The sequence below is a fragment of the Lingula anatina genome, chromosome 6 (genome assembly GCF_051362555.1).
Source record: "Lingula anatina isolate TDL-2025a chromosome 6, LinAna3.0, whole genome shotgun sequence".
NCBI classification, from domain to species: domain Eukaryota; kingdom Metazoa; phylum Brachiopoda; class Lingulata; order Lingulida; family Lingulidae; genus Lingula; species Lingula anatina.
In genome coordinates this window covers 7,109,526-7,127,783 of record NC_141772.1, presented here as the reverse complement: position 1 = coordinate 7,127,783, position 18,258 = coordinate 7,109,526, and the positions used below count along the sequence as shown (strand labels likewise).

The following is an 18,258-nucleotide window of genomic DNA, read 5'->3' as shown; positions in this document are numbered from 1 at the left end:
AAGCTTTAAGGCAAGTGCTTCATCTTCATTGAGGAGAGAGTTGAAATAAAATAAAATATATATGTTTGACCTCAAACACAGGGTATGTGCTGGGCTCTAGGAGCTTTAAAACCAATTAAAGATAAACACATTTTACAGTAAAATGTACCAGTTGTTACTTGTGAAAAGTTGCGTTTGTTACAAATGAAATATAACAGCTACACAATAATTATAATGGCATACTGTGCTGGTACCTCAATGATCTTGAAGATTTAATTGGATTCATTCTTGTGCAAATGAATCCTACCAATTAAGCGTTCTACATCAATCGTACTAATTGAATTTGTTATCAGTGCGTCGAGGCTAGCAGTACTTTGTTAGACAGAAGCAAAATTATAAAGTTAATTAAATGTTTTATTATTCAATCTTGGGTGACTTCAGGGAATGGCTTAGTAGTATTCCGAAAGTCGGTGCCTTTGTGCCCCTTTTAAACATATGAAGATATCATTCAGCACTGTACATGTCTTCTTGCTCAACGCTGATCCTGCTCTTTGACAAAGTTGCCCTGGTCACTGTTCATCGCGTAAGAGTTCAGCTTACAAAGCATCGAAACCTTTACCTTTAAATCTACAATGCAATCATACGGATCGACTCAGTGATCACATAACAATGGGACCCCTTGAGAAAGTAAGAAATAAGTCCACGCAATGGCATGCATACGCGTGTTTTGTTATCGTATTGGCCCTGTTTGTTTGTGCATGGAAAAGGGGAGGCTGTCTTAACCCACTCTCTCTTAGAGCGTCCCAAAGCTAAGGCCGCATCGAAAGGGCGTCAACCCGAGGACCGCATTTATAATCGGATAGAGCACGGTAAGACTGTATATACACTTCAGTTATTTAATAGTATCTTTTCATAGTGGAATTTATTAGTGAATACTCATAATAATAAACTTGACAGTTAAGTATTTGAATTAGAACTCTGCTCAGGGTGGTGTTTAATGGTATTGGGAAAGAGTAATCTTACGGGTGTTAGCGTACGGGTCACTTGTATTTTTATGAAAGCAAAAATGTGTGCTTTTTTTAAAAATTGACAGTTTATGTTTGACTCTATCGTGGCATAATATCAAATGTCAGTTTAATGCATAGTTTATTCACAAAATGGGGTCATTACGTAATATACGCCTCGTAGGTTTTATTCACTGAACACGCAATATCAAGTTTTTCAAATAAAGGTATCCTTTAAAAATACCTGCGTTCTATTTTGATTTAAGCTGTTGGCAGGAACACGCAGACTACGACAGCTATATCTGGTTACCTTAAGACACGCAAATCAGGCGGCATCGTCTCTTTAAAAATGGCCGGTCGCAACGGGGCCACACCCTTTCTGGTATTGGCGGTGTTACTGCTTGAAGGAGGTGAGTCGTTAAGTCTTTTTGTCATCCTTGCACTCCGTAAATAGCATATTGACAATAATTTGTAACATTCCTTATTTTAAAATATAATATTGATCTATTTGCCAAACTCAAGTATTACACTGATATATATTGTGTGGAGGGGATTTTCTTTGTCGACAGTGTTTTGATAGTTATACAATGAATCGTTATTGTGTCGCTGTGTTGTAAAGGATAACAGCAGCAATTAGCCACGAATTGATAATATAATAATAAAAAAAACCCCGCACAATGATTACTCGAGGGCGACGATTTTTTTATTGACATGATAACATAACATACAGTCATGAATACTCCAACAATTAATATAGTAATACAACAGCTTAACTAGCAGAGTAGTATCACTCTATATACTTACATGCAATATAACCGTGTCTCTGATAGTATATTGTTATGTCAATAAATAATTAAATTGACCACACATAAGCAACTGATTTTCCTAAATACAGATAAAAAACATTTGATGTATTATATTAAAAACACCGCATGATTTACCCTCGTTAATACCAATATCACTCGCACATTCACCCGCATACATACTTGTCCCCACATGAGGGCCTCGATCTTAGTAGTATCATCACTTATAATCATTCATAACATCACTATATATCGGGGGCATGCTGTTGCCGTACTAGTACATGTGTGCATGGAGAAAGTATGAACATTTGAACGTCCCTGCCTTATAACAGTAACTTTAACTGTTGACATCTTCAAGGGAAATCTATTCGTTTATCGGACGATACTATTTTTGTTGACGAATGAATGAATGAATGAATTAATGAGTGATTTTTTCAGAAATTGCTATCGCACATAAAAACTTAGGATAGCATATAAAAGACCGTAGACTTATTCCCACTATACTATAACATATATTATGTGCCTATGTTGTTACACCTTGGTCGCAAAGAATGCGTAAGTTTCAAATTCTGTCATGTTTATGATAGCCATGTATTTTCTCTCAATGACTCCATTGTAAAAGATACCTGACACGGCCATACTCAACAAAACCTTTAGCATGGAAGATTGGCCAAATTATAGGTTGTAAAGAGGGATTTTTCAGCACAGTGAGGCATAGAGGATACTGTAGTAACAATTATAAAGTGCCCATGCCTTGAAGAAGATAGAAAATCATCAAGAGATAGCTCTTTAAAAACTCTACATCTTCAGAATAAGCGGCGCGCTAAATCAATTCAGCGGATCAGATGTTTAACATGCAAATAAATATCAATTAAATTTTCTTAGCATACAACTTCAGTTTGTTTTCTCGAAGGCTAACTCTAACCTCAACAGGTTTAAGCGTCTTCGTCCCAGGTCAAAAGAAAACTGCGGATTATAGTGATCGAATGTCCATATCAGAGGGATAAATTTCAGGGTGATTGAATTATGGAGAAGATTTATACTAGGTGTAAGATTCACCGGTACTTGTTAATTCATGTATTCTGGTCTATGTGCGAGACGTATCCAGCGTCGGTAGTACTGATATAGCCAGGCAGGGGTCCTCGTGCAGCTGACTGTCAGGAGGGGTGTTGCTATACCTTTTACGAGTACATGTGCTGTGAAATAAGCTGGTCTGTTTTTTAATAACAGCCATGCATTTTACTAATATTCTATCAGTTGGTAAAAATATATACAGGCTTGGTTGCTATATATTCCTTTTTTTTTTTTTGCAACAAATACAACGTAAGAAAATAGAAAGGATGAAGTCGTTCTTTGAGTTTTGAAAGAGAGTTTAAAACCTCAAAGTGACACCGGATAAGATCAGATGAACGCGACAAGTTAATTTTAAAAGGGCGGGATTTACTTTTAAAATTTACTTTTGCCTCCGGTCATCGAGTCCATTTTTGTTGAAAATGTTTGACCATTGTCAACATCCCATTGAAACAAAACATGGGTTCGATATCTTTGTTTATGCTGGGGATATACACAACGAAAAGGCGCCGAGGCATGACATTATCGATGTAATAACGCCATTCGTAGCAAATTCAAAAGGTAGTCGTTTACAGAAGTCCTGATCTGTTAAGTAACATGCCTTTCAATAGGTGCTAGTTTTCCTTCGAAGCATTTTTGAAAGTCTCCGAAAAAGTTATTTCCGAGGTCACACCGTTGTGTTTGATCGGTTTGTCTACAAACATTCCCGGCAAAAATTACAATAAATCTGATCTTACAGTTAATACATCTATGGGTTCACAGTAACAGGCTGGTTATTAAAGTTAAAAAATGACATCGGTAAAATTACATAAGACTAAATAAGGAGCTATAAGAAATACATTTTTAAAGTGGGTTAACATTTGTAGTCGTTGACTCAGAGTGGATTTAAGTATTTGGATTGCCTTGTTGCTCATAAGTTTTTGCTCTTTTTATACGAATAAAGATAAAAAGGTGAAAAAAAATGTATACTGTATCAATTTTCACAAATGTGTTTCTGTACTCATTAGGTCAAGATCCCTCATATTTGTTCACAGCTCTGTTCTAATATTAAACACAATGTTATACAATGTATGGTTATACCAAGTTCCCCTGGTGTTGTATCCTTTTTTTCATATCTAGGGCTCCGGTGAATAGGAAAATGTGTTTACCTTAGTTCGAGTAAATTCATTTGAAATGAAGCGTGTGTGAATACATTTTTGGAATGGGTCTTCGTAAGAGCACGGCAACAATAGTATACTTTTTTTATCATACCCTGTGCAACAGGTGTTATCCTACCATTTTCGTGAATATTCCCGGTCTCGAACGATATACATATACAAATGTATCTGTAAAGAATTGTTTCAGTTGTCGCAATAATTGAATGTCCTTTTCTGCAGTCTGGTAGAATTTCTAAATAAATAACATACATACATGTACCTGTGTAAATTACGATTAAGGAGTCAAAAAATATTTGGAGAATTTCTTCCCTGTCCAAAGAAGATTATCCTTAATTTATTTACATACACGTGGCAAAATGTTCTATAATTTTATGTTTTTCAGTCGTTGTAGTTCTATCCAATAATGCAACAGGTGGTGGGAGAGCCAACATCGAATGTTACAAAGGAAAAGGCCTCTGTATCACCGCACAAGGTAAGTATACGGAGTACAAATATTAAATATCACCAAAGTTTCTCGTGTTCGAATTTAGTGTTTAATTTTAGAATTTAAATGCATCGATTGTACGAATTTTTTGCTCTCTGGCTTGTATTTACAATATCACATTGCAATTATCCCAAGGCTAAAAAAGCGCTCTTTAGAAGGTCTTTAAAATCGGAATGTGTACATTCTTTATTCATTCTTTAACCTACACAAACATTGTTCTTTATTTTGTGTATTTGTTCATCCTGTACAGTTCCGCCTTGGAATCCGGCGGCGGTAGGGTGGGCGGAGGTTTACGTACGACCTTATGGATTAAATCAGGCGTGCATCATCATTGGGGCTATACCGTCCAGTAATTTGCAACATGGGCCTACATCTCTTTGCAATCATTTGTGACGCATTGTTGTGTAAAAATAAAGATCTTAACCTTAAGCCGTTGAGCAAGCGAGGAGAGGCATTACACATTCCCTTCTTGGGCCTATAGTCAATGCTAGATAATACTATTCTGTGCATAACACTGCCCATTTTGATAAAACATTGGCTTGTTCTTTAACTACGGACAGTTTGGTCATAATTGTAAAATATTGTACTATTATTCTAGTAAATCCCGGTGTTCAGGTGGTCAACGTGCCTGGACCCACAGGACCCCAGGGACCAGCAGGTCCAGGTGGACCCCCGGGACCGACCGGACTTCAAGGTGCGTATTGCTATGAACTAACTTAGGTGTTTTAGCAATTATATGGTAAATTGTGCCAGCTTTACATTTTCTTTATACATATTAATATTTAAGTTTGTAAACAGATTGAAAGTGGTTAATTTTGCGTTCTATATTATATTTGTGACAAAATGCTCTACATAATTCACAGAAACATACTGATCTGAAATATCAAAGTCTATTTAAGATATTCACAATGTCAGGATATATTCAGGCACGCTTGATCATAATCAGAACCTCTAAATACCTATGCAATAACAAAATAGATACTAACCATTAATATATACACTTTTATATATTTCTTCATACTTTAAAGGCGGCAACGGACCTATGGGGGCAGCAGGACCCGTGGGTCCCCAGGGATTGCCCGGGTTGCAGGGACAGAAGGGAGCCCAGGGAGAGAAGGGGAGTCAGGGTAGTGCTGGGGTGGCAGGACCCATGGGACCCCAAGGTCTTCAAGGTATGCAAATACACGGTGGAATTGTTTACAGTAATTTAGTGTTTTAAATCATTTATTTGATTGTTTCGTGTTTTATTTATCTATATATATCTGTTTAGCCTTTCATTCCTTTGGGTATTTTTTCATTTATGTAGGTATTGATTCATTTGTTCGTTTTTATTTATTTATTTATTTATTTATTTATTTATTTATTTATTTATTTATTTATTTATTTATTATACATTTTAAAAATGACCAAATCCATGTTGCAAAGTCTTTCAAGACATCCTGGAGATGCATTTCAATCTATTTTTAAAATTGTGTTCGACTTTTCTCGATGACTCTCTATATCTTATTGACCATCCAAACAAGTTTTTGAAGTGATCTATTTTAGACTCGGACAAATATTTACGAAACTAAGCTCCCCTGACCTTTGAAATTAATATTAGTTGTTCTCAAAAGGTAATTACAAGTTTTACCTGGAGATCTCTTTTGGTGGGCGTTTTCACGATGTTTGAACTACAGCACTGAGGCGTAACTCAGTCTCTCTGTTGCCGTGGACGCACTTGCCTAATACACTTGACAGGATTTAGTACCAAGGGTGTCACCAGGCAAGCCGGGGCAGCGACACAACTGATATGACGTTACATGACGTGTCATTAATGTCAACTACACAGAGACCATGATCACCATAGAACTTAAATGCCACTTCTTGTCCAAAAAGATATTTTAAAGAAAATTAACATGTTTCACTAAATTGTCGCAAAATTAATCATATTTTATGACATCATATACCACACATGTACTAATGCTTTCACATCTCCTTGACTTTTAAAGCACGACATATACAGGTAATTCAAGGCACATACCATCTATACAGCATGTATTAGTAAACTAATAATGAGAACTATTCTATCAATCTTCTCAGGACCCGCGGGTGTTCAGGGTGTCGCCGGACCGGCCGGGCCGCAGGGTGCAACAGGCAGTCCAGGCCAGAAAGGAGAGGTTGGTCAGAAGGGTGAGCAGGGTCTTGTGGGACCTGCAGGAGCTCAAGGACCAGTTGGAGCCACGGGGAACAAGGGAGAGCAAGGAAACCCCGGACCACAAGGTATGGTTTCCCGCAGGTAGAAAGGCCTTTCAAGTTTAATATATTGTGACGGTCATTCCTCGTTACCGACATTGAAAAAATATCCCTTTTCTATTTCTAAAGAAACCAATATATTTTGATGTAGGTTTGTCTGTTCTATAATCTTCATTAAGATCATCAACTTCTTCATAACAATATTGCTGTTTCATTTTCAAAAGGTCAAACTGGTAACCAAGGTCCAGCCGGTCCCGAAGGTGCAACGGGCCCTCAAGGACCCACCGGATTCGGCCAGACCGGACCAGCTGGCCAGACAGGCGCCAGTGGACAGACCGGATTGCAGGGAGTTCAAGGAAACGCAGGTGAGTTTTTCGTCATAGTGCATTTTGTTCCCTGTCATCCATACTTCAAAATTAATGATTACATAATTTTTCTCTCTTTTTTTCTAATTGTAATCCAAGCCATGAATTGAATTAAACAGAACAAACTGATAAATCATTCTAAGTACTACATACGGTGTAATCATCTCGAAACGCAGGTGACTGAGATATTCTCCAAACTAGTGCCGATGTTAAGCAAACCTGTACATGCATCCATACCCATGCCAATATCCATACAATACATCAATTTATCTATATCTATAGTGTATATCCATTATAATTCACATGCACTTATACACCTTATACACCGAGCGGTATAAAGATTAGCTGATCCCATGATGATGTCATGCTATCCGGTTTCAGGACCCCCAGGGCCAACAGGCGCCAAGGGAGAGCGCGGTGTGCAGGGTATAGCTGGGGCAGTGGGCTCAGCGGGTAGCAAGGGTGGCAAGGGTGAGCCCGGTCCTCAAGGAGCCATGGGCCTGCGGGGTCCAGCTGGTAATGCCGGCGTCACTGGAGCCGATGGACCTAAGGGAGAGCAAGGCGCACAGGGACCTATAGGTATCCCAGGTATGTACGAGTAAATGTAGCCATGTGCCCCCTGTAGGCGTATGTATATGTACAGTGTTTATTGGTTCCTCCGCTATCACTTCTTCATAACACATATATACTACACTCCAAATTTGATTAATAATATTTTCATGTTAATGTAATACAAAATAATTCCGAAATTACTGTTTATTGTAAAATAAAAAATAAAAAACTGTGCACGTTTTACTCCAATATTTTGTATTCCAAAGGTCAAAAGGGAGACGTCGGCCCCGTGGGTTCCAAAGGAGAAGCAGGATTCAAGGGCAATAAAGGGGACCAGGGGGCAGTGGGACCACAGGGTAGCGTGGGTCCGGGTGGTCCAACAGGACAGACAGGTGGCACAGGTAAGCATGTGATGACGTGAAGATTAAGTGCGTGTGCGTGCTCTCTCGCACGCACGCACACACACACACACAGAGAGAGAGAGAGAGAGAGAGAGAGAGAGAGAGAGAGAGGGAGAGCAGCAATGTTAGTATGAGCATCCAATGGGAATATTCTTAAATAATGAAATTAATATGGATTCATAATCTACATTTATAATCATTTCCATCTAAAAATTCAGGTCAAACAGGCCCTGCTGGTTCAGTCGGAGCGAAGGGCGACAAAGGCAATGCAGGGAGCAACGGGATTAACGGTGCCCAGGGACAGAAGGGAGAGGTCGGGACCGCTGGAGCAGCTGGACCTAACGGAGCTCCGGGCGCTATTGGCCCTCAGGGAATAACCGGAGCCCAGGGATCTAAAGGTGAACCTGGAGCTACTGGACAAAAAGGTGGGTATTCGTTATGAAGTTGTTTTCCATTTTGTCTTGTGGCGCAGTGCTTATATGCAAAAATCGGAAACGTCACTTGTATGTCGTCAAGGACGATAAGCAGTATATTATTAATGTAAAAAATAAATCAATTTAAGCAACACAATTATATCCAACAAAGCTACGTAATAGTTTTATTTGTGGAGACAGAAAAGGGGACCCTAAACAGATAACTTGGTGTCTGTATGACGGACTTACAGTATTTTCTAAAAACATGCTACTCGATATTGAAACTACATGTACTGCACTTATGACAGTTTATCCAAGAAATAAGTAACTGTGCATGGTGCCACTTTTAATATAGGCGTCCAAGGCATTGCTGGACCAGAAGGACCCATCGGTTTGCAGGGAATACAGGGTAACGCGGGTGCCAAGGGCCAGAAAGGAGACCAAGGTGTAGGAGCCCCAGGTGCCCAGGGTGGCCCAGGTGCTACAGGGGCCCAAGGAACCCAAGGGCCGGCCGGATCCAAAGGCGAGCCTGGTAGCCAAGGGGCGAGAGGAGACACCGGTCTTCAAGGCGTCCAGGGTGTGCGGGGACAGACTGGAGACACGGGGCCGGCTGGACCCCAGGGAGAAAAAGGGGCCCAGGGGGTCCAGGGTCAGCAGGGTATTCAGGGGATCCAGGGCCAAGTCGGGCCAGGTGGCCCCGCTGGTGCTGCCGGGCCGCAAGGACAGAAGGGTAGGCTCCGGGTTTTATTGCAGCTGTCCGGATGGAGTATTTGTTATATTGATATTCAATCAATGAATCGTTCAGTAAACCGGCCAATCAAACAGTCAATCGATCAAAAATCTTATCAAATTTAAAGTAAAAAAAATGGAAGATTGAAATATAGATCAAGAAATATGGAAAGAAGTATAAATACACTGTGCATAAAATAATTCGTAAGCTACCATGCGTATAACTGGATGAAAACGGAAGCGAAGTTTTATGTCTTTTGTGCAAACCGTTGCTTTTAAAGTTTTTTTATATTATTTATTTTTCTTCTAGTCTTTGTTGGTTGGTTTTAAAATGAGTTAATGATTGGGCTACAGTAATATATTTTGATCACGTACAATCTTTGCATTCTCTTATCCCTGGTTTAACAAAAGTTCGTACATACTTCTAGGTGAGGCCGGGGCCCCAGGCCAAAAGGGCGATGCTGGTAGCACTGGTAATACCGGTGCCGCTGGGGCTCAGGGAGCTAAAGGAGACGTGGGCCCCCAGGGTGCTGCCGGTGCCCAGGGATCAGTTGGACCACAAGGTAACATCAGACTGCTTAATCATGTTTCATGTTTCATTTGGCTTTAGGTCCGAAACCACACCTTATTTGCAACGCAAAGTTGACCTTGACAAGCAGAGGAAAAAATGTCTATTTTGACTGGGGATGAATCAGCTGATGCCTTCCATGTATACACCCATGAAAGAAGCAAGAAAAACTTACCTGTATATATCTGGTTAAAAATAAGGATAAAGGTATTGTCGAAACACAAAGCGACTACATGTTAACATGATCCATTTCACAATTAAGGTAACTAGACCCTGAGCGTTCTTTTCTTTCCACTAGATCAGTGTGCCTCAAAGCATGTTGCTAGAAGCGTCTAAATATATCGTAAGCCAAGACGGTGTCGATAGTGCCTTTAAAAGAACAAGGTAATGAATACGATAACAAAATGTAAATTATAAATGAAGTAAACGTATAATTCAATATCAGGTTCAAAGGGCGACAGAGGCGCGGCCGGAGCCATTGGTCAAAAGGGAGAGCAGGGCATTCAGGGTGCAGCAGGTCCAGAGGGTCAACGTGGTCAAACTGGAAACACTGGAGCTGTTGGTCAGACAGGGAGCCCTGGTAAGTTATTTTCATTTTTCAAAGTATATTCAGAAAGAGTAATATATATATTCCTTACATGGAATATACGACTGATTTTATCGGAATATCAAGTTGCTTTTTACAAGCTTCCACCTATTAAAACGTTTACTGATCCCATCACTCAACCCCATTTAAAGATTCAGAATGTCAATTTTTAAATCTCAATTATTGTAGCATTATTAAATCAAACAACGTAAAAGTTATAACTTACATTTACCAAGGTGCCACCGGTTCCCCTGGGTCACAAGGCCCAGCTGGTGCCAAAGGCGACCAGGGAAGTGCAGGTGCAAATGGCGCCCAGGGTGCCAAGGGAGAACAAGGAGCCAGGGGTATTCAGGGTGTACAGGGTTTGGTCGGCCAGACAGGTGCCCCTGGGCCTGCTGGAGTGACTGGAGCTAATGGAGCAACTGGGGCCCCCGGTCCTCAAGGTAGGTGTTCAAATCCAATATACACTACACGCAGCATACTAGGATATTGGCTCTTGTCTTAAAAATAACGCTTCATGTGTGTGCGTGTGTGCGTGTGTGCTTGCGTGCACGTGTGTGTGTGCGTGTGCGCGAGTGTGTGTGTGTGAACATCTACAAACAGTTCACGCCTAACCACCACATTAAACAGAGCAGTGTTCTTCCCACTCGTTATTTTAAGCCCCACGATGCAGCAAGGCGAGACACCTCTACCGCAATCCATTTTATAGTTGTTTGCTCACTGGAGTTCTCATTATAGAGATATCTAGACATCTACCTTGTACACTACTAAATTGGGCCTGGTCCTCAATCCTGTTATTTTTATGGGGTTGGTTTTAACTAAGGCATGAGCCTACCACCCCCACACACTAATGGTAGTGCCCCAGTTATCATTTCCAAATACATGTAGCAACATTTGTAATATACGGTAAACTGTAGAGGCAATCAATATCCTGCTGATTAACATAATAGACTGCAACACAGAAAACCAGTTTTTTAAACCAGAATGTTGGAAGTTGACAGTCAATTTTATTCGCCATTTAGAACAGCATTCAAATGCATCTTACCAGTACTGGTACAGTATATGTACAGGGTTACTACTTAATATGGAATATTATTTTTTGGCGAGTAAATTTTCTACAAAGTATTTATTTTCTCTCTTACTCTTTTAAATCCAAAACTGAGGTGTCACTTTATGTGTAGCCAGGTGTGTTACCTAATTACCATGCAACTTTCGAAACAATTAATGTAAGCAGTTGCATGTTCTGTGGTCAGAAATGTGAGGGGTGGTCTTTTCGGCAATTTCTGATCTTGTATAAAAACGCATGGGTTTGGTCAATCTTTGGAGTGTATTTAGAGAAGCAACAAAGGGATCGCTCTGAAAATTGTTAGGTACCTTAGAGAAGATATGGTTCGACAGCTAAGCAACGCAGCTTACTATGGGATTCTTGCTCTCAGAGAAAATGTCTAGAAACGGACAGCCATTGCCAGACAATTCAACATTTTTCAGGAACCGTTAGTAAAGTCCTCCAAACAAATGCCACAACAGGAGCACCTACTCCAATACTTCCACCAGGGTGTCCGCGTACCACACCAAGAAGACAGGATCGCCTTCTCCTTAGAGTGCGCAGTGCTGGTCGTACAAAGACAACCAGTGTCCTAAAAAAAGGGTGGCAGAATGCCTTTCAAACGCCCGTTTCAAGGTCCCTTGTGAACAAGAGATTACAGCAAACTGTTTATTTTGCACGAAGACCAGTACGGAAACCACTGTAAACAGCAGGTCATATACAGCGACGTCTGCAATGGGCTGGGGACCACGTGCGTTTGCAGCCAAAACACTGGAATCACGTCGTTTTCAGTGATGAGGCCAGATATGGAATTTGGGGGTTGACTGTCGAATCCGTGTCCGCCGACGTGTACGAGAGGCATAAAACGATGATTGTGTACTACCTAGGGTGCAAGCAGGGGGTGGTAACGTCTCTGTTTGGGGCGCATTCCATGCCGGTGCCCAGAACCAGTTGGTTTTTCTAGGCGGCAACCTCAACCAGGGTTCCTACAGAGACATTCTACAGCAAACAATGCTTCGATTTGTAAGAGTCATCTTCAGGAACAACTTTGTGTACCAAGACGACTGTGCAACCCCACATCGAGCTCGCAGAATCACTGTTTTTCTTCAAAACCAATGGGTTCAGCAACTGCCCTGGCCTGCAAACTCCCCAGTAATGAACCCAATTGAAAATCTGTGAGCGGAAGTAACTCGGCGAATTAATAGCTATGGTCATCGGCCGGTAAATAGTGATGAAATGCGACAGGAAAATATCACTGCGTGGAATGATATCCCCATCCAAACTCTAATAAACTTGTCACAGGGTATGGCATGTAGGATGAGGGCGCTCCAAGCGGCTGCTGGAGGTCATACCCGCTATTGATGACTTTTCATGATTTACTGTAATGATTTCTTTGACTGTGTTACATATCACTGTCCGGAGGCTATCATTTTCTTTAATATCTTAGCTTAAAGTTAATACTGACATCAAACTGTTGATATGGTTTTCTGGGGGTGTTCTTTTCTTTTGAATGACATCTTATGTCAGATTTGATATTATTGACCAAAATATCTCACAACAGAAGACTGGATGTTTTTCTCACTCAGTGATATACTTTTTTGATGAATCAGGCCAAAAAATATTTAATCAGCACTCAAAAATAACAATTATAAAAAATATTCCATATTAAGTAGTAACCCTGTAGCTTAATTTAATGTCATTTTCTTGTGCCACCTCCCCAGGTCCCCGTGGCGTGGCCGGACCCCAGGGTGTGGCCGGACCCCAGGGCGTCCAAGGAGATCAGGGCCAGAAGGGAGAGCGTGGTGAAACTGGGGTCGGCATAAAAGGTGATGCCGGTAGCCCCGGAGCAACAGGGGCCATGGGTCCGGCAGGGCCTAAGGGAGAAAACGGGATACAGGGCCAGAAGGGAGATCAAGGAGCCGTGGGTCTGCAGGGCCCGCCCGGTGCCACGGGGTCCACGGGTAATACTGGGCAGCGCGGACCTCAGGGAGACGCTGGTATTCCAGGCTCGCAAGGACCACAGGGAGTTACTGGACAGACGGGTCAAACTGGACCTACTGGCAGTCAAGGAGTCGCCGGGCAGAAGGGACAGAAAGGTATCCAAATTTCCGTGCCTTCCTGTAAACTGACGTTTTTAAATTTTTCATTAGAACATATTTGTCATTATTTTGAATGTTTTGTCGATTCATTAAAGATGGAGTAGAAGATAAAGCTTTTCTGATTCTATAGTACAACATTTACACAGAAAAGATATGAAGCATGTCATCAGACCAGCCTTCTAAATAAAGCAACTGTTTCTTTGGAAAAGGTTATGAAAAAAGTGGCGAAATATCTAACCACAGTATACGTTATTAGATACATTTGATTCTATTATACATGAAACACCTTTAATACCAATGGGCTGGGTGATTTTTACAGCACATGGCACTATGATAAAAAAAACACTGACTGCTTTTCGTAGTTCATCTTTCAGTGTGACAAAAATTTTGACCTGTAAAATATCATTTTTCAGGCGAGATAGGAGTAACGGGCGGTCAGGGTTCACAGGGCCCAACAGGGTCATTGGGGCCAACCGGGCCACAGGGGCCACAAGGAGTCAAAGGAGAACAGGGCCAACAGGGCCCCGTGGGAGCGACTGGAGTCCAAGGTAAATATTGACACAAATGTCTATTTATATGGTTTATCATGGTTATTATGGCATAATTATATGGTTAAAATGGTTATAAGTGTAACAGGGACAGCAAAATGATAAATATCAATTAACTGCAGAATTTAAACACAACTTTTAAATGAGTTGTGAATTTTATGGTGAATCAAGTATTTCATTACATACCTAAGAATTATGCCGTATTGTCATAATTATTGTTTTTATCTATTTCTTAATAAAGGCATTAGTTATAATTCAATGACAATCTATCTATCATTATAAACATTACTTTGGCCAAGAGTTTCTCTTACTTAAACTTGCCCATATTAAATCTGAATTTATCAAAGTGGTTATTGTGAATGTACAGTATGTGACCCAAAAAAGGGCACCAGATTTCCCATGCATTGCTGGAACTAGCCATTATGATTAATGTTTTCCTTTACAGGTATCGCTGGTCTCACTGGACCAGCTGGTCAGACTGGACCAACTGGACAGACCGGTATCACTGGAATCACAGGTACATACCAATGGTCCTGTTTTCGTATTTGAAAGAGATTACATTTAAAGTCATGAACTTTGATTTGACGTGTTATAAATATTGATAATGTTCTTCGTATTATTTATTGATAAATTGTTTATATTCTACATATCCCACTAACCAAGAATATCGCGTTAATACATGTATTTCTGACTTAATATTAAAACGTGGTCACCTCAGACTCAGATCTTTGAATACAAATGTAGACAACTGTTATCACGTGAATCGTGATTGGAAATAATGCTGGTAGTTCTTTTTTCTAATATCACACAAAGGGGGGGGCATGTATGACAAATCATGGAACATTTTTCATAAGATCTCATAACAATTAGCTTACGCTCCAAATTACAAAAATAATAATGCTATTATTTTTAATAATAATGATGACTTTTTAAATGCCAGATAGGTGAAAGGGGATATTTCGGATATTGGGCTACCTAGACAAAGTCTAAATTTATTATTATTCCACGCCAGGTGCCGCTGGTGCAAACGGTCGTCAAGGAGACACTGGAATGCCAGGCACTTCCGGTCAACCCGGCGTTCAAGGAATTACAGGAGACACTGGACCTACTGGACCATCTGGCTCTTTGGGCCCCCAGGGTCCACCCGGACCCCCAGGACCACCAGGAGGACCCCCGGGACCCCCCGGGCCACCTGGACAAGCATCTCCCTACGGTAAGCTGTATATATGGTTTTCATTCACACACAGACTGAAAAAAAAGCAATTTCCTAGGATACACTTTCATGGTGTGGTTATTTTCACCTTGGAATAGTTGCCTTTATGATATATTTAGGGTAACTGCATTACGATGTTGTCAAACGATATATTCTTCATATAAGTGCATGAATAGACAGGACTTGTCAGTATACGTTTATCATTTATTAAAAAAATCAAAAATATAAAAAGCGCACTTCGTTTTGATGCGCAGTTAGAAATTTAGTTCACAAATGTATATTTAAAGATTCTTTTTAAGCCCCCAGAATTTGATTTATTCGATATGTCTTTGTATCCTAATAGTTATGTATTTGTTCACCAGCCATCAATGAATGTCTGGACAACAATGGCAATTGTTCCCATATTTGCGTGGACATATACGACGGCTACTGCTGCCTCTGTGAGACTGGCTTCAAACTGGTTCCTCTCACCATACCAGGATGCACCAGTAAGTATAGTACTCTCAAATGGCTGTGTCCATCATTTTAAACAATACACATATATTATACATGTACGGTAAATGTCGTTAGAACAGGTAGGCCCTACTGAACTCTGTCATCAGGTTGCATCTCTGTATGTATGGTTAAGCCTAATAGTAATAGATCATACAAGGTTTTTACTAATGCAGGATTAACTAATAAGTCATTTATGTAGGCCTACATGTGGGCGTCATGTGCACTTTGGCTAAAAACATATTTACGCCCTGTAACAAATTTGGTGTTTCATTTTATTGTATGAAATCCTATTCCACAGCCTTCATTGTTTTCTAGTTGAAAATGTCAACTGCATTCATACCTTGGACGCTGGTATCCAGTGCATCTGTCATATAAACGGCGTGGCTGTATCTGTAAACGGAACCGACTGTGCCAGTAAGTATGTAACCGATGCTTTAAGTCATTAAATAGACCTAGACATTTATATAGTAAAAAATCTGAAAACTTCAACAATATCTTATGCATTAAGTCAGTCAGAACAAATTATTGAGGATTTTATATTTTGATAAATTTCAGATGACAACGAGTGTAACACGAATAACGGCGGGTGCCACCATAACTGCACTGACACCGTTGGAAGTTACATATGCACGTGTCGTACAGGATTCACTCTGGCCGACGACGGACACAGTTGCCTAGGTAACCGAATTTTAAACTTCTTATTTATTTTTTTTTTTACTTAATGTTGATTTAAAATTCCAGTATCCCAAATGAGCAGCATTTTTCGGGTGAAACAAAACGTATACATGGGGTGGAGCCGAATGCCAGAAGTACCGATATGGCTTTTATGCCATTTCTTAACTTTGGTAACTTAAAATTGTAAGCACCTTTTTCCAAAGTTATACCGTCTAATCTTTCAAACGAATGGAACAGTTATAGAAAAAAAAAAATATATATATATATATGTTTGTATCATCAACATACATTTTCCATTTCAGACGAAGACGAATGTGCTACTTCAAGTCCGTGCTCTGCTGGACAAACGTGTCTCAATACGTATGGAAGCTATCGCTGCATTGGAACACCCGTTGGAAGACGGCGGCGTAGCATTGGTAAATAGGACTCACACCACAAAGTTGACCATGCATGAACTTTTAACTTTTCTGAAATATAATTTTGATACAATTTAAAAGTTTAAAAGATGAATAAGTTGACGGCTAAGATGTTGATTTGTAATAGTAGATAACATGGAGATCCTTGCATCTCATACTTCCATGTTATGAATGATTTCTAAGTAGGCCCCTAAAAAGACATCAACAGGACAAATTCTTCAAACTTTGACACTTTTCCTTACTATTTACCTTTTAACTTTTAGATGATGACGAACACGAAAATTTCGCCCTGGAAATCCCTGGACATCAAGGCTTGGGCACCGATGCGCTAACAGTTTGGATCGCCTTAGTAACCGGTGCCGTCATCCTACACATTATTGGAAATTTCGCCCTGTGTCTCACAAAGCGAAGAGACCCGGATGTGGTCAAAGCTGGTATATAGACATTAATGCCTGCTGGTGTGCCGTTGAACGAAACGGCAAGAACGTTGACTACGAAGAAAGAACTGTTTTCTAACTGCATAATCTCTACTAGAAACTGTTTAAAGATAATAGTTTATAAACTAAGGGATCGACTTTGTACATGTAGTTAGAGAAAAGCAGTTTTAAGTCAAAGTAGTAGGTAGAACAGATTTTGTTATGCATAATGTTTGTGATCAATTGTATTACATTATTGTCGATGTTTTTCAGAATTTTAAATTATGTTGGCAGCATTAGTTAATGAGGTAATCTGAATTAATCTCAGTTTACTGTCGGATAAATGGGACATTTCCCCGTTTTGTTACATGCTGAAAGATCATGCACCAAAGACGTACATGTAGCTGAAAATTGGTATTTGCACTTACACGCCATTTTCTTTAGACATATGAAAATACACCCTGATTTGTGTTAGTTTTCTTGTGTCCAAGGTCGGTAAAATACAAAGTTAAAAAGTCTGATTTCTACACAATTTTTCCTGAACTCTGCATCTCAAGAAACTATTAAATGCATGTACATGTAGGCTTTTATAGCATTTATATTTCCTAATTAGGCTACATCGTATGAACTTGAATGTAAGATAATTATGTAAATTTTGTCCATTTTTACTTTTCTTAATTGTACGCAAATATTAAACACCGTATCAAGAGTACTTCTTTTTTGTTCGAAATTATATACACTTTTCAATCTCGATCAATTTTAGTTTATTACTGGAAACACCATGCAACACATGGTGTGTGTATTTGCTATGCAGTGTAAATACATGCAATAATATCGGTTCCTATGTATCTCTTGTTACCTTGATGATGTTCACCACTATTCCAGTACCTTGCAAATTGATATTTTATAACATAAATCAGTGGAAGATCTAAAGATAGATGCCAAGGTAGATGCCATGATTATGCAGATGAGGCAATTTACAAAAGTTCATTTTTTCCCTTTTTTTC

At 39.9% G+C, this 18,258-nt stretch overlaps 1 protein-coding gene across 1 annotated transcript; it reads left to right on the top strand.

The window, feature by feature from the left end:
* Positions 1-259: 259 nt before the first annotated feature.
* On the top strand, positions 260-18,004 carry LOC106178274 (uncharacterized). Its single transcript, XM_087015837.1, has 23 exons — positions 260-848; positions 1,250-1,393; positions 4,397-4,486; positions 5,097-5,192; positions 5,527-5,670; positions 6,578-6,757; positions 6,955-7,095; positions 7,477-7,683; positions 7,914-8,048; positions 8,267-8,473; positions 8,817-9,191; positions 9,619-9,753; positions 10,204-10,338; positions 10,581-10,787; positions 13,111-13,485; positions 13,902-14,036; positions 14,482-14,553; positions 15,049-15,249; positions 15,612-15,737; positions 16,060-16,158; positions 16,300-16,422; positions 16,722-16,835; positions 17,099-18,004. Exons 1-23 carry the CDS (start codon positions 692-694, stop codon positions 17,275-17,277), a joined length of 3,777 nt encoding a protein of 1,258 aa, XP_086871963.1. The 5' UTR covers positions 260-691; the 3' UTR covers positions 17,278-18,004.
* Positions 18,005-18,258: the final 254 nt, after the last annotated feature.